Raw genomic sequence first — 26,136 nt, 5'->3', positions numbered from 1 at the left:
TAAAAAAAAAAAAAGTTAATCTGACTTACCAAGAATTTCTTAAATTTAACTGGCCCCAGAACCTGTTTTTTAAGTAACCTCTGTTAGTCAAAATACATTTTGGAGAATGCTGCCTCTGAATAGCAAAAGAGAAATTTTAAACTTAATTTTCATTGAGTTGATTAGATGATTATTTGTCCATCTAGCATTATCATGCTTATGTAATATCTATTTTTTGTTTGTTTTCTGACGATCTGTTTAATATTGACAGTGTAGTGTAACATATTGGTCATCCTCTTCAGGATCTTATAGGCTGAAATCTTCATCACACCATATAAGCAAATTAAATGTAAACATTATTTTTTTGCAAATATCTAGTTGAAAAACAAAATCTATATATCAAAATCTGTCCATAAGGAAAGATGAATACATTTGCATTGTATTGAATGGAAAGCTAGAAATAATAAACTCAAGGAAATACAAACCAAAAGATAATAGTGAGCAATTATATTTTATTTGTGAAGAACAGGTTAAAAATAGCTTTTAAGGAATTTAAACTTAAGTAGTAGTGTGAAAATTCTCTTAATTGGTTTATATATTTATGTACCCTTCAAATATGTACACTCAAAAAAAAAAATCTTTAGTTAACAAGGCCAAGTGGAGGTAATTACCTATTGAACAAGAGAAATTCTCCATCTGTCCCTCTTACCAGCTGACACTGGAGTGAGAAGGGAGTCCAGAGGCACTTGTGCTCTAGAGGGTCATTCGCTCTAATAGAATTTAACTGACATTTCACCTCGGCCCCCAGCTCCTTGCCAGGGTGGACTAGCTGGTTGCCTGCGTCTCATCTTTTCCCTGTATGTTGCCTAAATGTGTTGTGTAGATGCCTCATTTTCCTATGATGCTACAAAGGTAATTTTTCTCTGTTACTTACAGTCAAACTACAACTTCAAGCAGAAGAGAGAGGGGTTGTGTCTATCAAAGGAGTGTGTGCAAACCGTTACCTTGCTATGAAAGAAGATGGAAGATTACTAGCTTCCGTAAGTAATGCTTTCTGTATTTATATTTTTTTCTTTAACTTTTATTGCTGTGAATTTACTAGTATTGGTATTTATTAAATTTTTACTAAGGTTTTGCAAATATTATACCACTTAATCTTCACATTCATATAAATAGTATTATACACTTATTTCACAGATGCAAAAACTATAGTTCTGAGGGAGCAATAAAGCAACCAAGAAAAGACAGCTCGTGTGAGGCAGAGTCTGGAGGGCACGCCAGGTGGTCTTAACTGTCTTGACTCCCGAGTAGGCACTCTAATTCACTGCATTTTGCTGCAAAGCTATTAAACTTTAGTTATAAAAGTATATTGTGCAGTTGTCTGAAGAGCATTGGGATGGACATACAAAATTTTGAGTATGAGTTTTAAAACTTCTTTAAAATTTGACATACAAAACACTATATAGAATACTCTTTGCCAATTCCATGGACTGCAGCCTACCAGGCTCCTCCGTCCATGCAATTTTCCAGGCAAGAGTACTGGAGTGGGTTGCCATTTCCTTCTCCAGGGGATCTTCCCGACTCGGGGATTGAACCCAGGTCTCCTGCAATGCAGGCAGACACTTTACCCTCTGTGCCACCAGGAATGCCTGTGGGCTCCTCACTTAGGTACAAATGCTGGCTCTGTCACTTATTAGCTGTGTGTTCCTGGGCAAACTATTCTGAGTTCGTTCCCTTAGCTATAACACAGAGACAACAATGATCCTATCTCAGTTTTTGTGCAGACTAGTTTATATCAAGTGCCAAAATCAGGGTCTCTTATACATAGTAGGTGCTCCAGATTTTTACCTCCTCCTTCTGTTCTCACTTATAAACAAGCTCATTTATGAGCAAAGACTTTTGTCTTTTTATCTCTGCCACTCCAGGGTCCTCACTCCTGGCTAGTATCTTCTCCATCAATGCAGGTTCTCTGTCAACTTCGACCATTATTATTACAACTGGGATTGCAAGTCTGTTGACCAGACTGCGTGGGCAATGATGCAGGGAAACAGAGCAGTATAATAGACACAGACCCTACTTGTGTCATTGTGAGAGTAGGAAAGACATGTACCTAAAAGTGTGTGTATACACAAACCTCAGCCATGATACCAGTTTCCTCACAGAAGGGATCTAACAATACTTACTAGGTGTTTTGAGCTTATACAGATAGTTTTTGATTTTTTTTTTTCTGAGTGAAGATCTTTGGATTTCTTTTTAATTAACTTAATGGTGTGTAGTTGACAATGTCACATTAGTTTCTGCTGTACAGCAAAGTGAGTCAGTTATGCATAATATATTCTTTTTAAGATTCTGTTCCCATATAGGTCATTAGGATTTGAGTAGAGCTCCCTGTGCTATAAAGTAAGTAAGTAAAGTTGCTCAGTCGTCTCTGACTCTTTGCAACCCCATGGACTGTAGCCTACCATGCTCCTCCATCCATGGGATTTTCCAGGCAAGGGTACTGGAATGGGTTGCCATTTCCTTCTCCAGAGGATCTTCCCAACCCAGGGATCGAACCCGGGTTTCCTGCACTGTAGGCAGATGCTTTACCATCTGAGCCACCAGGGAAGCCCTTACTAGTTATCTGTTTTATATATGTGTACATGTCATTCTCAATCTCCTAATTTATCCCTCCCTCCTGGGTAATTATCAGTTTTTTACATCTGTGACTCTCTTTCTACTTTTAAAATAAATTCACTTGTACCATTTCTTCAGATTCCACATATAAGCAATATGTTATGATATTTGTCTTTCCTTCCTTCTCTCAGTATGACAATCTCTAGGTCCATTCATGTTGCTACAAATGGCATTATTTCATTTTTTTAATGACTGAGTAATATTTCATTGTATATACATACCACATCTTCTTTATCCATTTCTCTGTTGATAGACATTTAGGTTGCTTCCATGTCCTGGCTATGTAAATAGTGCTGCAACAAACACTCGAGTGGCGTGTATCTTTTTGAAATACGGTTTTCTCCAGATATATGCCTAGGAGTAAGATTGCTGGGTTATATGGTAACTGTTTTTGGTTTTCTGAGAAGCCTCCATACTATTCTCCATAATGACTATACCAATTTACATTCCCACTAACAGTGTAGGAGGGTTCCCCTTTCTCCACACCCTCTTCTAGCATTTATTGTTTGTGGATTTTTAAATTAATGACCATTCTGACTGATGTGAGGTGATACCTTATTGCTCTAGTAATTAGTGATGTTGAGTATCTTTTCATGTGCCTCTTGGTCATTTGTACATGATCTCTGGATTTCTGAAGGGACTGAAACATACTTATAGAGAAAAAGAATATTCACTGAGTGATCATGTGATTAAGATATATTTATTATGATATTATGTTTGTGATTTTTGCAGGATAAAAGTCTAGGTGTAGTGGTGCTTTCTCTCTCCCTTTTTGTAACAGAATAAAAATTTAGAATGGTCTTCAAGAATAGTCAGTGTTTTTGAGTGTACTAGATACTATGCTAGGCATTAGGATTATAAAACTGAATGCCAAATGGCCTGTGCCTTTAATGAGTGGCAGTCCTGGGGAGGCAGAATTGTAAATAAGTATTTGTAGTAATGTGTAAGGGGATTGATATGTTCCTTTTCTATCTTGCATGGATGCATAGTAATATAGGAAAGGAAGTAAAATGTTTTGAGATAGGAAACAGTATAGGAAAGGAAGTGATTAAATGTGTCTAGATTGGGGAGGATGACCTATAAGAGGATTGTATGGAGATTGGGTTATGGGTAATTTTAGGACACAGCACATGCAGAGACATGGATGCAGGAAGCTTACTAGGAGTCTCTCCAGAAGTAGTTAACTACTGTGGGAGTGTAAGGTGCAAAGGCAGTACGAGGTAGAAGGGAAGAGATGTGGCTGGAGAGGCAGGTAAACTGCCTCCTAAAGTATCTAATGTGTCATGTTGCAGTCAGCAGTGGGAAACTGTGAAGTGTTTTAAGAAGACACACATCAGATTTGAATTTGAGAAAGTTCTCTTGCAGCAATGTAGAGAATGGATTGGAGGGGGCCAGGACTGGCGGAGACAGAGCAGTTAGAAGGCTATGTGAATAGTCCAAGCAAGTGATAAGAACCTGGCAATAACAGGATGGAGCAATGAAGTTGATCAGGTTTGGGACTGGAATAAAGGAAAAAGTCAAAGATGACATCTGGGTTTCCAGTTTGGATGAAGAGGTAGATGAGAAAGGGGTTAGAAGAAAAGAGCAAGTTCTAGGAAAAGGTAATACAGGTTCAAATTTAGTCTTATCTAGTTTGAGCTAAGAGAAATTCAGGTGAAGATGTTTAACTACACAGTTGGAATTATGGGTTTGGACTTTAGAGGTCTGTGTTGACCTCGGTGTCATCAGTATATAGTGGATAAATGAGGGGAATGGATGAACTTTCCTAGGCAAAAAAAAAATATATATATATATATATATATATATAAAAAACAATGAAGACTACTTGCATGTCTTCCACTGTTCTTGCTACAAGCCTGTTGTCAACTCAAGGGATGATGTAATACTTGGGAATGTACTGAAGTAGCATGTTAAGTATTTCCAGGACAGTGAATCTAAGGTTAACTCCAGTATTTTCACCTCGGGATGTGACAGACACATACAGCATGAATCACTTAGTCTTCTGTAATAGTGTTGATTTGGCTACCACCAGACAGTAATGGTGGTGGAGGTAAGAAAGGAGATGACAACATTAGCTTCTGTCTTAACTATGGACAACACTAGTCAAAATGGTTTCAAAGCTCCAGACTTTGCTATGTCTGGCTCAGTCTGGCTCAGTGAGTGACTTCAGATTCTTACCCTGTGGTTTTCCATTATTGAGATTAGAAGATCCAGTAACCTGGTAATCATGGTGTTCCTGTAAGATCATCACTGGAGGGGTTATATTTATCTTGAGAACATAGGCTGGAACATAGGTTCATCTGTAATGATAAAAAGCTCTATAATTATCTAAAGTGATGATAAGCTATTCTACTTTATTTATGAAAACTTTTTTTTTTTAATTGAAGTTTAGTTGATTTATAATGTTTTAGTTTCTGGTATACAGCAAAGTGATTCAGTTTTACACACACATGCACTGGCAGTTTAGTCTTTGGGGCTGCAAGAATTGGACACTTCTTAGCGACTAAACCACCACCACATACATACACACATTTTTTTCACATTCATTTCCCTTATAGATTATATAAGACACTGAATATAGCTCTCTGTGCTATAAAGTAGACCTTGTTGCTTTTTTTTATATATAGTAGCTTGTATCTGGTAATCCCAAACTCCTTATTCTTCTTCCCCTTTGGTAAGCATTAGTTTGTTTTCTATCTCTATGGGTCTGTTTCTGTTTTGTAAATAAGTTGATTTGTATATTTTTCAGATTCCACATATAAGTGATATGTGGTATTTCTCTCTTTCTGTCTGATGGACTTCACTCAGTAAGATAATCTCTAGGTCCATCCATGTTGCTTCTATGGCATTATTCTATTTTATGGCTGAGTACTATTCCATTGTGTATATATACCACATCTTCTTTATCCACTCATCTGCTGATGGATATTTAGGTTGAGAAGCTACTCTACAGTGCATCTCTGAAACTACTGGGGTTATAAAAGAGGAGAAAATTTATGACACTAGACCTAAAAACTGAGCTTTCTTCTCATTCTTACAGAATACTCTATAAGTTAGAATTCAGAGAATTTTGACTCCTTCTCTTGGTAAATAGGCATTAAGTGTCCCAAACTTGCTTCTGTACCATCAGAAGCATAAACTACTCTAAAATGAACAGTGTTTTCTAGTGTCTCCCTTAGCTAGTAAGCAGGACCTTTCACAATATTTATGGTCACAGCATTTTTAGTCTTAAATATATTTCTGTCCCCTTGAACAGAAATTAATTCTTCCTGATACAACAGACTTCCTTTAGATTGGTATAGCAAGAGTTAAATCAGCAATGCTCAGATATTTACCACAAACTCTGTAGGGACAAAGCCACAGTTGTTACACATAAATGGAAAATTCAGGATTTATCGATTTTCTTTGAGGAATGGCACCAGCCAAGATCCATTTGTTCCAGCTCCCGTCCTAGAAGCTATTCCTGCCAAGTTCATGAGTTAATCTCTAGTCTTACGATACAGTTTGTATGGCTTTCTGCCTTGCATTTCAACAGCCATCCTCTTTCAGATTAGTCTGGGTGGGCTGTGTCAATTTTCAGATGAAAAAGTAAGTGTTGCTACTCCCAAACCAAGGAGGTGGTTCAGTAAGTGGCATGCTTCTTGGAGCCAGATCCATAGGCATTGAGCTGTCAACAGCAGCTTTTAGATACGAAATTAAAAGTCTTGATCCTTGGCTATTAATATCATCTTGCCAACATTTACTGGGTTGAAATGAATCACTGATGGTGAGACATCCCATAGCTAGGGATGTCACGGGGGACCCACTCAGGTGACTTCCCAGAGACTACTGGGCATGTAAGAAAAAAACAAAACGACTTTGCGTGTAAGTCCAAGGTTGTGACCAGTAGCCATCACGTGGGGATGCAGATGTTCCTTATTCTGTAGAGACACTGGGTTTATAAACTTGAACTTGCCAAAGGCATAATTCTTTCCACTCTTCTTCTACGGGGCCCTATTTCACATCCATCCCTGGGTTCTTCTGCATTTCCCCCTGTGTGTGATTCCCACACAGATTTATAAAACTCGTTTCCCTCCCTTCAGAAAGAGCATTCTGGATAACAAAACATTTAGTTTCTAGGAGTCACATTAGGTTGACTACCACCAGTTGAGAGTATAAAAACAAGACTTAAGTTATGTACCTCTTTTTTTTCCCCCAACATCTTCACATGTTAAGGGTCATCTTCCCCCTCTTCGAAGCTAGAAAATATAAATGTACAAGCAGTAACTAAATTTATCTGCCAAAGCATAAATTAAGGCTGACGTTGAGTATTCTTTAATACACAACAGACTCCTTATTCCGCTCCATAGCAAGATAAATTCTGTTGCTATGAGCAACAGAAGCCCATAACAAACATTAGAATTTGATTTCTTCAGTGTTCAAAAATTGCATATAATAAGGTTAACTGTGATCTTAAGTTTAAATCACCAAACCTCAGTGTTAGCACTGGTATGAAAAAATTTGCCTGATCTTTATCTGCTAGAAAGTTGCATGTTGTTTTCTATATTATGTGATATATTATGATAACCTAAACAAAATAACTTAGAATGTATTTGACCTGTGTTGATCCATATGAAATATGCAAAAATTATATTATCTGAGGATACACATTTAATTACTGTAAAATACTTTTTCACTTATCAAATAGGGGGCCTTATAATGAAATGAAACTTACACACATAGTAAAGGAAAAGATTTTTGAGGGTTCACTTAGATTGGCAAAATATACTGATTAAATTTGTCAGAAAAATGCAGTAATTAAAGAGCAATATATATCATTTTAATTTTCTTTAAAATCATTTTTAAAAGATAAAAAGCTTCCCTGGTGGCTCAGATGGTAAAGAATCCACCTGCAGTGTGGGAGACCTAGGTTTGATCCCTGAGTCAGAAGATGCCCTGGAGAAGGAAATGGCAACCCACTCTAGTATTCTTGCCTGGAGAATCCCATGGACAGAGGAGCCTGGCAGGCTGCAGTCCATGGGGTCTCGAAAAGTAGGACATGACTTAGCAACTGACACTTAACACTAGATTAGATGCAAACACTACTACATATTAAGAACTACTGCTTTTTTTTTTTTTAATTTTATTTTTAAACTTTACATAATTGTATTAGTTTTGCCAAATATCAAAATGAATCTGCCACAGGTATACATGTGTTCCCCATCCTGAACCCTCCTCCCTCCTCCCTCCCCATACCATCCCTCTGGGTCGTCCCATATAAAATTTTACACAGGCTACATACATACTACAATATTAAGATTAAATTTACTTTTAACTTTCCACACTCTGTGTGTCTTGTTTTGAAATAGTCAACACTGATACTGACATAATGTCTGTCTTTAATTCTCAGAAGTGGGGCAAGCAAAAGCATTTTTGGATTCATGTTGAGCAAACTCGTAAGTTAAAACTGCAACATCAAAGCACTGTAAAAGAATGAATAATCCAAAAAACAGCATGGTGGAAAGGCCCTAAGGGTCAATTTTAACAGAAGTGCATGAGAATTCTGAGGCCAATATGTAAGGACAGGAGATTGGAGTGAGGGGGAAGGAGAAGAGAATTTACTCGAGTTCTTTTTTTTTCTTTCTTAAAGTGTGCCAGGGCTTTAAGATTGTTTGAAGGCTTAAAAATTGTTAAAAACTGGGAGGAATCAGAAGACAATCTCTACCCATATGGCATTTATAGTCTGGTGAAATAAAGTGGATATGTATATATAAATAAATGATCTGTATGTTTTAGAGCACAAAAATAAATGAGATGTTTTTATCCATCATGGTGTAACAAGAATCACCTAAATTCAGTTACTTGAAAGATGCTTTTATTGTGGTCACACTGTAGTGCTAGGGTCAGGTTTTAAAAATATTGATTTTAGAATAGTTTTAGGTTTTCAGTCAAGTTGTGAATATACAATACAGAAAGCGTCTATACACTCCATTCCCAGCTTCTATTAACATATTACATTGCATGGTACCTCTGTCACAACTAATGAATCAATATATTGATAGATCATTATTAGCTAAAGTTCACACTTTATTCATATTAGTTTTACCTCATGTTCTTTTTCTGTTCCAGGATTAAGTTCAGGATACCACATTTAGTCATCCTGTCTCTTCAGTCTCCTCTACACTCTGACAGTTACTTAGGCTTTCCTTTTTTTGATTTGACAGTTTGAGGAGTACTGGTCAAATAAGGTCTTTCAGTTTGGGTTTGACTGATTAGACATGGGTTATAAGTGTTTGGGAGGTAGATCACAGAGGTAAAGTGCTATATTTTCATTGTATCACTTACCACTAATAATATTAACCTTGATCACCTGGCTGAGGTAGTGTTTGTCTCCACTGTAAAGTTACTCCTATTCACCCCTTTCTGTACTGTATTCTTTGGAAAAAAGTCACTATACACAATCTACATTTAAGAGATTGGGGGGTGGGGATGGGTGGGGGTTTATGCTCCATCCTTGAGGAAGTAGCTACATAAATTATTTGGAATTCTTTTGTATGAGAAATTTGTCTATTCTCCATTTATTTATTTAATCATTTATATCAGTATATGTGCATAGGTATTTAATTTTATGCTTTGGGTTATAATCCAAAACTTTGCTGTGTATTTGAAATTGTTTCAGCTTTGACCACTGGGAGCTTTTTCAGTTGGCTCTCATGCTCTTTCACATACCCTAGACAATGTGGGCTTTTTTGAGTATTTCCTTATCTTATGGCCTCTAAGAGTGCTCTAGGTTCATCTTGTATATTCCCTACTCCAGCCTAGAATGAGCTATTTCTCTAAGGAGTTTGGTTTCTTCTAATACCATTAGAAAATGGTATTAGAAACCAAGATCTAGGTGTTTGCTTCTAGGCAGCCTTACCTGAAAGGGCAAGGCATATACCAACCTGAATATACATACACATATCTATGAACAGTTCCATATTTAACTATGTGTATAGTTTTATATTAAAAAATGAGTACATGCTGATGTATTCAACCCTAATCCACCAGTATCACATGAACCACTTTAGCCTTCCATGCTGGCTTGTCTATAGCCACCTACTCCAAGAGTGAGAAACCTGGTTCCTCCCATCTCCTGCAATTAGTTTTTCATTATGTGTAAATATCTCACACTGGTTCACTGTCTTTTAATTTACTTTGAAATTTCAAAATGTCTAGATGAAATACAAATCAAACTGTTAAAAACTGTTGATTATGCTTTTTCAAACTCTGTTCAGTTCTTTGCTATTTAGATTCCTACAAGGAGTCAAACTTCCAGCCCGCACATCTTTAAAACCATTAGCATCACTCATTGGTATCAACAAATGCTTATTAAGTCCCTTATCTTATTAAGATCCTAAGCTATGCTGGTTCATGTACATAGCATTCAGGAAAGTCTTGAGGTGTGGTCTACCACTGACACAAGATACATTTATATTACTCTCATACATGTACATCTACATTCATTTTTAGATTCCATACCTTTTAGAATTGAGAAGAATGGTTTACTGAAATTATTGTAACACACTTCCTAGCTTTCAAATAAATTAGTACTTTTCAAGTTCCAATTCTGTGGTTATTAGCATTAGTAAAAGGGAAAGAAAGTTAAGTGATGTCTGTTACATAGTAAGTGCTCAGTAAACATTTTTCTCCACTAGAATACCTACTATTCATCTCAAACTCAACATGTCCAAAACTGAATTCCAAATCTGTCCCTATAAAACCCATCCCCACTCATAGCTTTCCCCATCTCAGCAAGCCCATCACTGGGCACTAATGTCAGTGCCATCCTTGACTTCTCTGTATCTCTTACCCTGAACATCTGATCTGTCAGGTTAACTCTTGACAACTCTACCTGCAGAACACATCCAGGAGGAGACAGCTTCTGATCCTCTCTGGTGCCACCCCTGTGGTCCGAGCCTCCCTCTCTGTCTAGGTTCCTGAGCAAGCCGCCAACAGGTGTCTCCACATCTGCCTTTGGTCCAGAGTAATCCTGGAAAAATAGATCAGATCATGCTCAAAAGTCTACAGTGGCTTTTCATTTTCTCAGGATAGAAGCCAAAATATTTGTAATAGCCTACGACTCTTGTATCTCATTACTTCTCTGCCTCATTTCCTATTCCTTTTCTCCTCCAAACCTTCTGCTTTATTTAATCCTCTTGCACTTCATACTCTAGGCATGATTCTGTTGAAGGGATTTTACACTGGCTTTTCCCTCTGCTTGATGCTCTTCTCTGGTATCTGGAGGGTTAACCCCACCTCCTTCAAATTTTTGCTCAAATACCAGAGCCTACTGTTACTATGCTATTTAATACTGCAACCTAGTCTGTACCCCCCACCATTTCCGTTATCCTATTCAGCTTTATCATATAATTTACTCAATTATGCTGTTTATTGTATTCCACCAGTGAGAATTGGAGCAGCAAAAAGGGAGGGAACCTTGTTCAGATTTGTTCCCTTATGTATCCCAGTGCCTAGAAGAAAATATATGTTAAATGATTAAATGCATTATTTGCACTATGTGCTTTTTGTGTCCCCAAACTATTCTTAAATTTAAAAAAATGGAAAATTAAATTTGATGAAAAGGTATCTGATAGATACATGGGCAAAGGGTATCTACAATCTGAAGTTACTAAGAGCCTTGAATTTTGGATTCCTACATTTGTCAATGAGTATAACATTGTGTTGGGCAAAAAGTTCATTTTGATTTTTCTGTAATATGGTATGAAAACCTGAACAAACTTTATGGCTGACACAGTAAATAAAACGCTATGCATGAGAGCAGCCAATAACCACGAATTAAGGGATTTCCTAGCTCCTGCGCCTATGTAAAATAAGGCCTTGAAGAACAAGTTGTATAAGCCCTTAGAAGCTACTTATCTACTGCCTCTGTGATGTCGCTTTTCCTTTTCTCTTAAGTTTGAAATGGTGAGCAGTTAAACATTGAGTATAAGAAAAAAGCTCTGTAAATATGTTTATAAAGTTAAAAAAAATTACATTGCATCAATTTTTAACAGGAATACTGACATCACAGCTAGTGAAGAGAATTTGTAAACTCAGAATGGAAGGAACTGAAAATCACTTAAAATGGGATGTTAAATGCCTGGTTTTAGAGAGACTGAATTTTGGCCCTGCTACCCATTAAAAAGATGGGAGTTTGTTTTCAAGTGCAGAGCAGCAGTTTAGGAAACTTACATGTCTGAATGTTTGGCACAGATGTACAGTTTCCTTTTCTCCCCTATGTGTAAAAGAACAAGAAACCTGTTTTACAAAATTGTGGGTTCCATGATATATTATCCACTTAATCCCTGGTATCATTCCTTTTCTCTAAAATATTAGCAGTTGGCTGAGAAGTCATATATTATTGGTATGGTACATATCCCATTGGCCAAACATTATAGGTGAGACACCCTTGAGGCTAACCAAACACCAAAAAATGAGCTTATCAGCATCCTGAGGATAACTGATGTGGGTTAGGTCTACTTCTGGGGAATTAGCCCCAATCTCAATGGTGACCTTTCATGTTATCTTTATGATTACATGACTTTTCCTTTAACTCTACTCTTCTGCTTCTGATCTCAAACCTGGAATAGGGAAGAGGAAGATGTTTATTGCTGGCACTCAAAAATGACAAGATAACCTGTATTACTTTAACACATGAAGCACGATAATTTCATGAAACGTAGAGTGAAAATATTGGCTATACAATATTCACGTTAGTATATGTATTCCACTGTTATCACATTTGAATCTCTTTGAAAACCCCAAGATAGTCCTATGTATCATACAGCTGTTCCTTGTGCAATATCTGCTTCTCTGTAAGGCTACCTGTGATTTATTTGCATCAGAAAGTCTGAAGTTGTTTTCTTAGTTGCAAAAAATGACCAAACTAGATAAATTTGCGTTTCAATTTATAAAAGTTAACTGTAGTCAGAACAAGCCAAGTAAAATTCTTATCCCTAGAAGCTGACTAAAGGAGCTAATATTCACTTTTAGGGCTTTTTCAGTACTTTATTTTAGAACACTGATTATCATGCCAGTTCTTTTCATTGCTGTACTTACATGTTTTTCTCACACTTTATGCCACTGTGTTTATCTTAGAACCAAAGAATCTGGGGAAAGATTCATGTCTTTTGAATGTGGATTTCCCTTTTGAATGTGGATTTCCCTAAACCTCAAGTTTCCTAGATTTGAGTATGTAGAAATCAGCTGGAATCTGGTATGCTCATAATACAAAACCATAGGTTTATGTCATGTGTCTGTGTACACATGTTGTATTTATATGCGGAGATATGTGTAAATTTATATGGTTTTCTATATAAAATTATCATCCTACCCTACTTACTTAATTGTAACATAAAATATAATTTTTCTTCTCTTAAATCGAGTAAGTCACTTGTTGACTTTTCCCCCCCGAGGTCAGTAAATATCATCAGTGCTGCCCTATGAAGTTGATTTTTGAACATTTACCTGAAATAATACAACAGCCTATTGGACTCTATAACTTGGAATATTATTTCCAGGTCTCACTATTTGTAAATCTAGCTATTTTCCACCTCCTCTAATAAACTGTTGAAGTAAAATGACAGAGTAGTTTCCCTTCCCACAAGAGACTATCTAGATTATTTATTCCTCATTATCTATTAGTGTTTTGAGAATGCTGTGCTGTGCTTAGTTGCTCAGTTGTGTCCGACTCTTTGAGACCCCACGTTCTGCAGGCCACCAGGCTCCTCTGTCCATGGGAATTCTCCAGGCAAGAATACTGGAGTGGGTTGCCATGCCCTCCTCCAGGGGATCTTCCCAACCCAGGGATCGAACCTAGGTCTCCTGCATTGCAGGCAGATCTTTACTGACTGAGCCACCAGGGAAGCCCTTGAAAATGCTAACCATGTTAAATGTTCCAGTACAATTTTTTGGCATTATATACATTGGCAGTTTTCTGTACAATAAATTATTCTCTTTATGCCTCAGAATCAGTGTTAGTCACTAGGAAAAAACATAATTTAAGGAATAAATTGTTTCTTTGAGTAAAGTATTACTAAAACCCTTCTTCTTTATGGGAAGGTTACCCATGGGTTTCAGTACTAGAGATGCTGCTGCTGCTGCTGCTAAGTCGCTTCAGTCATGTCCGACTCTGTGCGACCCCATAGACGGCAGCCCACCAGGCTCCCCCGTCCCTGGGATTCTCCAGGCAAGAACACTGGAGTGGGTTGCTATTTCCTACTCCAATGCATGAAAGTGAAAAGTGAAAGTGAAGTCGCTCAGTCGTGTCCGACTCTGTGTCACCCCATAGACGGCAGCCCACCAGGCTCCTCCATCCATGGGATTTTCCAGGCAAGAGTACTGGAGTGGGGTGCCATTGCCTTCTCTGGTACTAGAGATGGATGGACCATAAATACCTAAGTGAAAGCCATTGCTTTGCGTTTCCCTAATTGCTTTGCATTTCCCTAAGTTTTTCGTGCTTCCTGTTACTGGATTTATCCTTTGTGGAGACCACTGAAAATCTATGTTCATGGGATGTTTTTTTTTTTTTGCTTTTGCTTTTGCTGCCCAATATCTGATCTGTCCGTTGTGAGGCTGCAGGATGGTCCTTGGACTGCTCCTCCAAAGATATGTGCTTCCAGTTGTCCTGCTGACATGCTGTGTTCCTGTCCCACATCTTTCTGCAGATTAAGAAACCTGTGTCAGATTTTGGCCTGTTGAGTCTTGCTAGTTTGACTGTCCTGCTGAACCCAAAGCACTGTGTACTATTTCTTTAAATATTTAATATGAAAGTATTACAACAACTACTAATTTTTCCTTTATTTTGCAGAAATGTGTTACAGACGAGTGTTTCTTTTTTGAACGATTGGAGTCTAATAACTACAATACTTACCGGTCAAGGAAATACTCCAGTTGGTATGTGGCACTGAAACGAACTGGGCAGTATAAACTTGGACCCAAAACAGGACCTGGGCAGAAAGCTATACTTTTTCTTCCAATGTCTGCTAAGAGCTGATCTTAATGGCAGCATCTGATCTCATTTTACACGAAGAGGTATATTTCAGAAATGTGTTAATGAAAAAAAAATGTGTACAGTGAGCTGCTCAGTTTGGGTAACTGTTCAGATAACCGTTTATCTAAGAGTAAAATATTTAACCATTGCCTTAGTTTTTTTAAAAGAAAAAACACAATAACAGCAAAAATTCCTGGAAAATGTATACATTTCCACTTTTTATACAGCATTTCCTTTTATCCAGTGAAACTTACCTAAAGCTACAATCTTTCATACAGTTGCTTCATTTGAAAAGAGGCTTTTAAAATGTGTACAAACAAGTTTTCTTCATGGAAATTATAGACATTAGAAAATTAAAGTCATATTTAGTTATTAACCCAAATGTCCACTACTTCCTATAATATGGCACACATTAATCTACATGTACAACTTACTTAAACATTTTAAAAACATGTAAATATGAATTTAATCCATTCCTGTCATAGTTTTGTAATTGTCTGGCAGTTTCTTGTGATAGAGTTTATAGAACAAGCCTGTGTAAACTGCTGGCAATTCTTCCATGGTCAGATCAATTTTGTCAAACCCTTCTTTGTACCCATACAGCAGCAGCCTTGCAACTCTCCTTGTGATGGGAGTCGTATTTTTAGTCTTGACTAGATCACTGAGATTCATCCACTCACACTTCAAGCATTCACGCTGGCAAAAATTTATGGTGAATGAATATGGCTTTAAGCGGCAGATAATATACATATCTGACTTCCCAAAAGCTCCCGGATGGGTGTGCTGTTGCCGAATACTCAGGAGGGATCTGAATTCGGATTTTATACCAGTCTCTTCAAAAACTTCTCGAACTGCTGTATCTCCTACATAAAAGAAAATGTACAAATCAATAATGATTATACTTTTAGAAATTTAATCAAAGATTTTCAGATAAGGAAGCATTATTATGTAAAGATTCAAAAGGTAAAACTTTACCCTAAGAAAAGAAAGCTTTCCCTGTAAACTCTGTCCTCTGGACATCCTGAAAAAAACAAAGTATTTTCTTACCACTGTATAGCTAAGAAGCTTTTGAAATACTGATTATTTCTTTGGCTTCTACTTGCAAGCTTACCCATCTATATATATGTATTTTGGGAGTCACATATTTTTAAATTCTTCCTGCTTTATTTCCCAAAAGGTGAAAACATAGGTTGCAAAGCTGTAGTTAATATTCCTGTATATTTTTTCATTATTATCTTGTTCCTGATTATCCATTAAAACTGCCTAAACTGATAAACATTTGAAGTCAGAAAAAGTGATCCATTCTTCTTTACAAAAGTCTGTAGAGCTGCAGAATGTATAGAACTAGGAAATGATCCAAATCATCCCTGGTCTCTCCTGGGACTGTCAGGCCTCTGAAGTCATAGGTCGGATTTCATTATAACCATTTTGTTATGCTCTTCTAGTTATTCTGTCCGTGTAATCCCACCATGGTAATTTCTGGCATTTTCTTTGTTTCTTGCTGTTTCAAAGAACTTGGATTCATTCTTCTAACACCAAAATGCTACAGTCATCAGAAGTTTAAAAAAAAACTTGCAATTTACAGACTTTTATAATATTACCAGGCTTTTCACATTTTATAAAGTTGATTTTTAAATAATACGCAAATTTCTAGGACAGGATTTTTATTGCCATTTACTTATTTTTGTGGCTGCTCTTTCTAAATATCCAGATGAACCTCCTACCTGGGATTTCTGTAATTTTGTGATGCTGTCATTGTCTCCCAAAGTGTTTATGAAAAGCCCTTAAAAAAGCTGCCTTCCTTGTCTATTTTCTGGGAAGTTTCACAATTGCCACAAGTATAGACTTTTGTTCAAATATCTTTTAATGCCTTCATTTTCTTGTTTGTCAGGTTGTAAACTGTATTTGGCTTCTCAGTAGTCCTGCTAGTGAGGAATAGGCAAGGAAGAGCAAGTAAACAAGAAATGTTGCAGTGTTTTTTCTAATAACATCTCTGGAAATAAGCACAGGAAGAGTAGTGTGTAAAATATGACATCTGTCTACCATATTTGAATTCTGTGTGAACGAACTTTTTAATTGAGATTTGCTAAAGATCAAATCAACATGGTTAGAAAGTATATTTTTAAACTGAAAATATAGAAAAATATATGTTAAGAAAAGGAAAACTTGGCTTAAGAAAAATAATTTTTGTTGTATTAAAAAACTTGTATTAAGTTTGTTAAAGATTGTGGCACTAGTCTTAAATTTTACATGTCATTTGCTGATCTGACTTAAAAATTGTTTAAATGTTTAAAAAGTTCTTTAAACATTTTAAAATGAGCATGGGGGTCTTGTTTAGCTTTTAATAACACTAGTCAAGAGTTGAGCATTTAGTTCCTGTGTCTAGCCTGCTTGTATGTTATAGAAGCACAGGATGGGGCTGGTGAGTGAATCTGCCGGGCTTAGCCGTCACCACAGCAGCTGATTCAAAATCAGCACTGCCTGGATAGTTTGATCCATTTAACTTGAATCATGATGTCATTAACTAGACTAAAAATTAAATGGGCAAATAAGTGCTTTTAGATCTAGAGGAACCAACCCCTTCTATATTAAAACTGAAATCTCTTCTCCAAGGATTTTATGATGAATTAAAAAATTTTAATTTAGATACAGTGCTTTATTCGCTGGTATTATTTTAAATGTACTGTAAGTAAACTGAATAACGGTTTTATAGATTTGAAGAATATAGGAAAACCAAGAGGGTTTTGTTTTTATTTTTGCTGGTTGAAAGATAGAAATGTTTAAAAACATCATAGTGTTTTATTTAGTTAAAGCACAGTAATGAAATGGAGTTTATATTTGTTACTTCTATTTTGTAATATTTAATAACAGGATTAGGTTGAAATAAAATAATAGGAACAACTGTGCAGAATGTGGATTTTCCTGGTGTCTCCCCCTCACTCTGGTACACTGATGAGCTCTGAGCAGACCCCACTGCTTTACAGACCTTTGGCTATACAGGGGGTTCTCTTCCTGTCAGTGCTAATGAGATTTTTTTTTTCCCCCCAGAAAGGCAGCTTTCTGTTTTTAACCTTATCTATAGATAACCTTTAGGAGAAGGCAATGGCACCCCACTCCAGAACTCTTGCCTGGAAAATCCCATGGATGGAGGAGCCTGGTGGGCTGCAGTCCATGGGGTCACTAAGAGTTGGACACGACTGAGTGACTTCACTTTCACTTTTCACTTTCATGCATTGGAGAAGGAAATGGCAACCCACTCCAGTGTTCTTGCCTGGAATCCCAGGGACGGGGGAGCCTGGTGGGCTGCCGTCTATGGGGTCGCAGAGTCAGACACGACTGAAGCGACTTAGCAGCAGCATAGATACCTTTGTACTCTGCTTCATTTACCTAATACTTATCAAAGAGTGAAGGATTCCAAACAAATGAGCTTCTTATTTTAACTAGTATTTACTGCTTAAGAGCCAGTATGGACATTTGCACATTTATGATGGCAGCAGTCCTATTACATACTTTCCTAAAAACAGAGTTTAAAGAAAATAAATAATTCCTGGTTGATTTGGCTTCATCATTAAGAGTAATCTATTACTATACTGTTACAAAACAGAAATGTACTCTACATAGACATGGTCTTTCAGATCTCTATGTTTCTTATCATTTCTAGCTGCTTTCAGAGTTTTATCACTTCTGAGGCAATGCTTCAGTTTTTCCTACTCCTAGGCAATATGGTAAATGCCAGTTGCTGCTTTTTTCTTAATTCCATATGGCTGGAGGCATTTAAAAACAATCTCTGACTAGGTGGGTTGTTGTGATAACCACAAGTATTTTTTAAAAGTAGTGAATTTCTAGTTATATGGACTTGAAATGTTCCGGAGTACACTCAAACCTAAAGTGTACTTACATGGTATGGAAATGTGTTTATTTACATTTAAATATATCTGAAATTCAGAATATCAATGAAAACTCAAATGAAAAGTTATTCATTTGAGAAGGCAAGGTTCAAAAGAGGAAGTTATACAAACTTCCTATAGACTGCTATTTGCCCAGTATGGATTAGATAAGGATGTAAAACAGACACTTAACTAGTTCACATGATCTCATATCACATAAGGATAGTGTGAGATAATCAGGAGTTCTAGAATAAATGGCTTTTTCTTTCAGCACTGGCATTACTACAAAATCCTTTTATTTCAACAGAAGACCTAGGGAAGACTAAGCTAAAGGTCAGTAAGCACCTAAAAACCAAAATCTGCTATGATATATTTGAATGTAGGAAATTTACTTATAGGATGTTAGGAGTTGGCTCTATACTACAAATAGGGCATTTTCATCTGTGGAACATTAAAAAAAAAATCATTTCAAGTATATATATATATATATATATACACTTAAAAATAATTTAGGGCACTGCCTTCATATAAATGATGGCTAAAAAGAATAAGGTACATATACACAGTGAGGAAAAAGTCATAGAAAAATAGTTAAGTATGAAATGAGTTATCTATTGATTTATTATGATAAAGACTGTGCCTGACACAATGGTTTAAGGAAGAGACAGGAAAACTCAGTTTCTACTCTCGATTTCCTGTAAAATCAGTGACATAAAGAATTCTTAGGTTATTTCAAACTTCCCTATCTTAGATACTGAGCTCAGTAAATTGTTTTAGGAAATTATCTCTCATTTCAGACTTTCTCACATGAGACATGTTACCATCTTTTGGCTTTCTGACTGTTGAAAAAAATAGCAGATAAAATTTCCATAAACAGAAGAATTATACCACCACTGTTCAATTCCCTTTATAAATATTTCACATTTCATTTAAAAGTTCTCCTCAACCTTGTGATAAAATGGTCAAGAATTTTTCTAATAGTAAAGTTCCAACAATTTTGTTATGCTGAGTTGCTCAGCTGTGTCTGACTCTTGTGACTCCATGGACTGTAGCCCACCAGGCTCCTCTGTCCATGGGGATTCTCCAGGCAAGAATACTGGAGTGGGTTGCCATGCCTTCCTCCAGGGGATATTCCCAACCAAGGGATCAAACCCAGGTCTCCCTCATTGTAGGCAGATTCTTAACTGTCTGACCTACCAGGGAAACCCTCCAACAATTTTAGTCAAATTCAAAATATCCCTTAATGCTAACCTTAACTGTATAGGCAGATTCTTAACTGTCTGACCTACCAGGGAAACCCTCCAACAATTTTAGTCAAATTCAAAATATCCCTTAATGCTAACCTTAACTGTATATCCAAAGCTTCTCATTTCCAAATTATCTAGAAGCAGTCCTAAGCCAAAAAACAGGTGTTATGCTCTGAATGGTATTATTTATACTAATGGAATAAATTGTAGTGTTAAGTTTTGCTATTAATTTTATATCAGCACTGAGTAACTTCATTGAAATTTTCTGACTTAGTCTAAACCAATTAGAAAGCTTAAAATCTCATTCTCAGCTCTAGAGCAAGAAAGTAAACACATAAATTTATTCAGCATTTTCAAGTCAATTATAAATATATAAGATACCCACCGATATCTTCTCCAGGCTCTGACAGGCCTCCTGGGAACTTCCACATGTTTTTCAGCTGTAGTATTAAATCAGAAAGCAAAGTTAACACAGCTTTTATTTACTAACATACACATACATAGAGATGCCACAGAAGCTACCCATAATTGATCAAGGTGGTTGAGAATTTATTTTTTGGTAACTGCCACCAATTTTTTTCAGCTTCCTTCCTCACTCCTCCCTTCTTTTCTCGGGAAACTGCTGACTTGTGAAATCTTTCCAATCTTTTTCTTTAGGAAATAGAAGTGGTTTTTTTATGTTAATGTGATAAATTCTGTATGAGTGAAACAGTGGGGGGAACATCTACTGAATTTGTATAGTTAAAAATTTTTGCTGCTAGTTTATTAAAGAATACATGAATCTTACTGATGCTGCTATAAATTAGTAGAAAATATGATATAAATGTAATCACTAAAGTATGCTATTTTTAATTTTCAATTTACTTTCTATATTGTGTGTCTAATCAGATATATTAATCTTAAGAGTTTTCTTGTTCTCTGTGTTAATGATTTTATGTAAAAATATAATTGTCTTTCCTGGGAAGTGTGAATAAAATTGATTTAAGTTTCTGGCTTTTTGTATACACCATTTCCTGTTTTTGGTGGGGAGGGGCAGGTGGGAAGATCTGATCTAGGACTGGAGATAAATATGAAAACTTGATTTAAAATCATTCTGCAGTAGTATGAAACAATATTCTTATGGCTGACATGATTATTTTTTCCTGTTAGAAATCTGTTAATATCAATCCATCACCATGATAAAAACCGAAGAATCAGAAATTACAACATACTCATAAAGGTGCTGCAGCTTGGAGCCAGTACACCTCATACTCTTCATTCATAAAACAAGTTTATGGACCTTACTGGTGTGCTTTGTGGACCCACTCATTTCCTGGACAAGAGCTCCTTAAAGAATGTGTCATTTCCCAACTATGCTAGGTTGGAGACCAGTGGCATGGTTCCCAGAGTTTCCACAGACTGTTGATTATGTGGGTACAGAGTTCTGGCTTTCCACCCTTCCGTGTCTGCCTCAGACTTGAGATTAATTTATAAAGCACATTATGTTTTTTTAAATGTAGCGATATCTCCAAGTATATCTCAACATTAATGCACTGTCACTGGGGTTCCATTTTGAAATTGTTCCAGAAGCTACATTTCTATAGAAACTATGCAGACTTTTTTTTTTTTGTCTGCTAGGATATTAAACTTCACCACCATAAATTCTACTTCTAAAAAAGAAATGTTATGAGACAAACAAATGCTTCCCCAGAACAGAAACAAATTTTGAAAAAATCTTTACCTGGACCTGATTGTAAGTAATTGGAAATAGTTGAGCTTACAGTTAGTTCTAAGTGGTAGGCTGAGAGGCCTAAGTTTCGTGATTTGAAAAACCTGGTTAATGCTCTAGATAAAATCAATCATTGAGGGGAAAAGTCTGCCTTCAACCTTTTTTTTTTTTTACATTAAAAAATACTCCCACTATCTGGGTTTAGCTATGTAAGTAGTAATAATAAATACTAGATAACATATTGAATGTTCACTATGTTCCAGACACTATGCTATGTTTTAAGAAGAACTGTACACATTTACAGTAACCCCATGAGAAACTATTCTTGTTCCCATTTTTTTTCTTTAAATTGAAGTATAGCTGATTTACAATACTGTGTTATAGCAAAGTATATAATGTATAGCAAAGTAATTGAGTTATATACATATTTTTTCATATTCTTTTCCATTATAGATTATTATAAGAAATTGAATATTGTTCCCTGTACTATACAGTAAATCCTCATTGCTTATTGTTCCCACTTTAGAACTGATGAAACTGAGGACAAAAGATTTAATAGTTTACCTGGTGTGACACAGCCAGTGCATAGTAAACTCATGGTTAAAATCCAGGTGATCTGATTCTAATCATCTCTTAAGAAATTTTAAAAGTTGATTTGGTATTTTCATACTAACCTTTTACCACTATTCACTGCTTTCATATACTTTTTGATCTCTTCTTCAGTTCTGATTGGAACCTTCTATATAAAACCAATTAGAATCTGTTGCTTAGTCTGACATTCCTCCAAGAGTTGAGAATTTGAACTAACACCTAGTTTGGTGTCAGATGTCTGTCCACCTCTTGCCTATGAGTTCCCTATCTAGAATCTTCTGATTGGCATGAGATTTATTATTTTGTTAGTGATTTACTAAGATTTCCAGTATATTGGTCCACAGAGGAAAAATTACTGAGGAAGGAGTAAGGTTGGGCTTTGAATATTTTTTAGTTTATTATCTGTTTTCATCTATGTTCTCTATCCAATAAAAGAACACAAAACATCTCTCTGCGTCATGTATAAAATTCCATGAACTTTTCCCTGCTAATCTTAAAAAAGAAACTTTCCACTCCCTTTTAAAATAAATATTCTGCTCAGACATTTTTGTGCCTCTTTGCCTTCTGGGTCTTACCCAGCATTCACGTATATGACCCCTCCCTACTTTGAATTAGTGAGGTCATCTAATTCCTGAAGCATATCTGACTTTCACATACTATAAAAAGGAAATTTTTTATAGTATATAAAAAATTTACATACTATAAAATTTACATACTATCCTTCTAAGTCATAAAAATGTGGGATTTTAAACTATATTTAGAGTAATTCCATCATATTATAGAATGGTGAATGTGATAAATTCTTCCTGTACATTTGCCAATTATAAATCTGATGTTTGTGTGTGTGTGTGTGTGCACGCACGCACACGCAGGAGTGGCAAACAGAAGAGTGTGTGGATGAGGTACAGTGGTCCCATCTATCACTAAACTGCTAGCCCAAAAAGTAGGCATTATCAACAAAGGGTAACTTTTCAATGCATTCTTAATATTAACAGAGTGTTACGTATTTTCTCTGTTAAGGCTATTTCAGGTTTAATTGCACTGCTTCTTTTAAACCTGTCCTGAAGAAAAACTCCCAAATTTAGTGTTTCTAGAATAAAGAGGAACGATTCGTTTTCTGATACTTTTTGTATTCTTCCAGTCCCATGGACATCTTCTGTTTTCCTAAGCAAATGATTAGCTTCAAGATCTTCCCTGGGTGTGGCTGCTGAAATCCTAACTAGGAATTTGTGTAAACAGCAACCCCCCCGCCCCCCGCCAAAAAAACCCATTACTTTCTTTCAAGTCAGAAACTAATCTCTGAACAAGGGTTCAGACTTGCTAGTTTATTCCTTTCGGTTCTCTTGTACTATGTGACCTTCTCATTCCTCCCTTACTCCAAGTTGCTCAGATAGACCTCATTAGCTTTATTTTCATTGTTTTAATCTTTAATGTTACTACTCTCACTCTTCAGAATTCAAAGCCACTGTACTTAGAAAATTCACTGAGTGATAGGTTTCAGGCACAGAGAAATTTATGCACAATACAGCAGGCCAGTCACTCTCTTTCTCCTTCTACTACTGTATTTTTCTTAGTAACATTTACCACCACTTTTATATACATTTTATTATTTGTATCTCATTTTAGTTGGTAAGTTGTGTCCGACTCTTATACAACCCCATGGACTGTAGCCTGCTAGGCTCCGCTGTCCATGGGATTTCCCAGGCAAGAATACTGGAGTGGGTTGCCATTTCCTTCTCCAGGGGATCTTCCAGATGAGGGGATACAACGTGCATCTCCTGGCTTGGCAGGTGGATTCTTGACCACTGAGCCACCAGGGAAGCCATTTGTATCTTACCTATTTGAATATAAGCTCCAGATGTAGAAACCTTGCTTTGTTCACCTAGTGCTTAAAACTCATGAACTCTGTAATGTTTAGTGAATGAATGAAAAGGTCCCTACCATTAATTCAGCTCACCAGGTTTACAATGTCAAGTCACTGTTAGGTCTTGACAGTGATGGGGCAGCAGTAAAAGAACTGTATGGGTAGGAAAGGAGAAAGGACATGTTTAAAGTATCATTTTAGCTTTGAGTCTGAGTGTACATTTGCTTACAGTGAAGGTTAAACTTTCCTCCCTAAGACATGCTTGACACTAATGCCTGGGAGGAGTGAATCACTTAAAGAAAAACCGGCTCAGATGTCTGAAAATATGCTTATTAGTTATTTATGGCTAATAGCTATCATCAGGGCTTCCCTGGTGAGTCAGACGGTAAAGAATCCACCTGCAATGCAGGAGACCTGGGTTTGATCCTTGAGTTGGGAAGATCCCCTAGAGGAGGGCATGGCAACCCATTCCAGCATTCTTGCCTAGAGAATCTCCATGGACACAGGAGCCTGGCAGGGTACAGTCCACCAAGTCTCAAAGAGTTGGACATGACTGAGCGACTAAGCATAGCACAGCTATCATCAACCTCAGATATGCAGATGGTACCACTTTAATGGCAGAAAGTGAAGAAGAATTAAAGAGCCTCTTGATGAAGGTGAAAGAGGAGTGAAAAAGCTGGCTTAAAACTCAACATTCAAAAAATGAAGACCATGGCATCTGGTCCTGTCATTTCATGTCAAATAGATGGGGAAAATGGGGAACCAGTGTCAGATTTCATTTACTTGGGCTCCATAATCAATGCGGATGGTGACTGCAGCCACAAATTTAAAAGACGCTTGCTCCTTGGGAAGTACAGTTATGACAAACCTAGACAGTGTATTAAAAAGTAGAGATACCACTTCGCCGACAAAGGTCCAGATAGTCAAAGCTATGGTTTTTCCAGTAGTCATGTATGGATATGAGAGTTGTATCATAAAGAAGGTTGAACACTGAAGAATTGATGCTTTCTAACTGTGGTGTTGGAGAAGACTTGAGAGTCCCTTGGGCAGTGAGATCAAACTACTCAATCCTAAAGGAAATCAACTGTGAACATTCATTGGAAAGGCTGATGCTGAATCTTTTGGCCACCTGATGTGAAGAGCCAACTCACTGGAAACGACCCAGATGCTGGGAAAGATTGAAGGCAAGAGAAGGGGGTGACAGAGGATGAGACGGTTACTGACTCAGTGGACATAAGTTTGAGTAAACTCAGGGAGATAGTGAAGGACAGGAACGCCTGGCATGCTGCAGTTCATGGAGTTGCAAAGAGTCAGACACAACTTAGCAACTGAACAACAACAGCAACAATAGCTATAATGCTTAAATTCCACCTAAAACCAAAATAATTACATTATAATTAATATAACAGCATCTCACTTTATACTTTTTATTACAACATTGAGCTATACAAGAATACTCAGTTTTCACATTTTATTACTCCATTAGATAAATCTGGTTATAACAAAAAAATCAAAATCCTAAGTAAGAGTATCACTTCTATTTAATCCACAAAGAAACCAAAGTCTTATATTAATATAATGTGAATTTGTTTCTAACTTTTGCCAATCCCAACTGCCTAGAGGCATAAGGGGAATCATGATTAGATTCTGAGAAGCAGTACTTCCTTATTCTTAAAGAACCAGTCATTGGCAAGACTGAAAATCAGCAAATGAAGAATCTGGATGCCCAATGTTCTAGTTTGGTGGTTCTCAAACTTGACCATGCACCTAAATCACCTGGAGGGCTTGTTAACACATCAATTGTTGAGTAGTATCCCCAGAGTTTGAAATCAGGCCTGGGGGTGGAGCAGAGGTGTGAGCACATGTGGTTTCCAAGAAGTTGATGCTATTACTGTCCCTCAGTTTCAAATTCACGCTCCATGCTCTGCCTAGTGATGCTAGAGCTGGGACTTCACTAACCAGTTTGTTTTGCCAACTGACTCCCTTAAGCCTCTACCAACAGACTGCAGAACTGGGGGAGGAAGAAAGGAGAAAGAAAGCTCCTCCTGTTTGCTTCCTGTGCCTTTTCCATGTGCCTGTGAGTCTTGTATCGCTTCAGCATGTTGCTTCATTCTGGCAGTGGCAGGGCCTTCCCATAGCAACAGTCACATCCACTTTGCAGTTTTCTAGCA

General features: G+C 36.8%; 2 protein-coding genes across 8 annotated transcripts in view; one reads left to right on the top strand and one right to left on the bottom strand.

Annotated features, from left to right (window-relative positions):
- FGF2 (fibroblast growth factor 2) overlaps positions 1–15,044 on the top strand; it is a 55,580-nt gene extending 40,536 nt beyond the window's left edge. The window contains exons 2-3 of one of the 2 annotated variants that reach the window (XM_055550573.1): positions 916–1,019; positions 14,486–15,044. In XM_055550573.1, the coding sequence (XP_055406548.1) occupies positions 916–1,019; positions 14,486–14,671 (290 nt within the window). In that variant the 3' untranslated portion in view covers positions 14,672–15,044. Of the gene's footprint in view, positions 1–915; positions 1,020–14,256; positions 14,412–14,485 lie in introns of those variants that run through there. The other variant, XM_055550574.1, reaches the window with a different exon arrangement.
- Positions 14,859–26,136, bottom strand: part of NUDT6 (nudix hydrolase 6) — a 58,335-nt gene continuing 47,057 nt past the window's right edge. For all 6 annotated transcript variants that reach the window (XM_055550570.1, XM_055550571.1, XM_055550567.1 and 3 more), the window contains 2 exons: positions 20,188–20,242; positions 14,859–15,531 (listed from right to left, as the gene is read on the bottom strand). In XM_055550570.1, coding sequence (XP_055406545.1) covers positions 15,134–15,531; positions 20,188–20,242 — 453 coding nt within the window. In that variant the 3' untranslated portion in view covers positions 14,859–15,133. The remainder of the gene's footprint in view (positions 15,532–20,187; positions 20,243–26,136) is intronic.

The sequence above is a fragment of the Bubalus kerabau genome, chromosome 16, assembly GCF_029407905.1.
Source record: "Bubalus kerabau isolate K-KA32 ecotype Philippines breed swamp buffalo chromosome 16, PCC_UOA_SB_1v2, whole genome shotgun sequence".
Classification (NCBI taxonomy): domain Eukaryota; kingdom Metazoa; phylum Chordata; class Mammalia; order Artiodactyla; family Bovidae; genus Bubalus; species Bubalus kerabau.
Note: the sequence above shows the minus strand (reverse complement) of the source record. Positions and strands in the feature narration are given on the sequence as shown.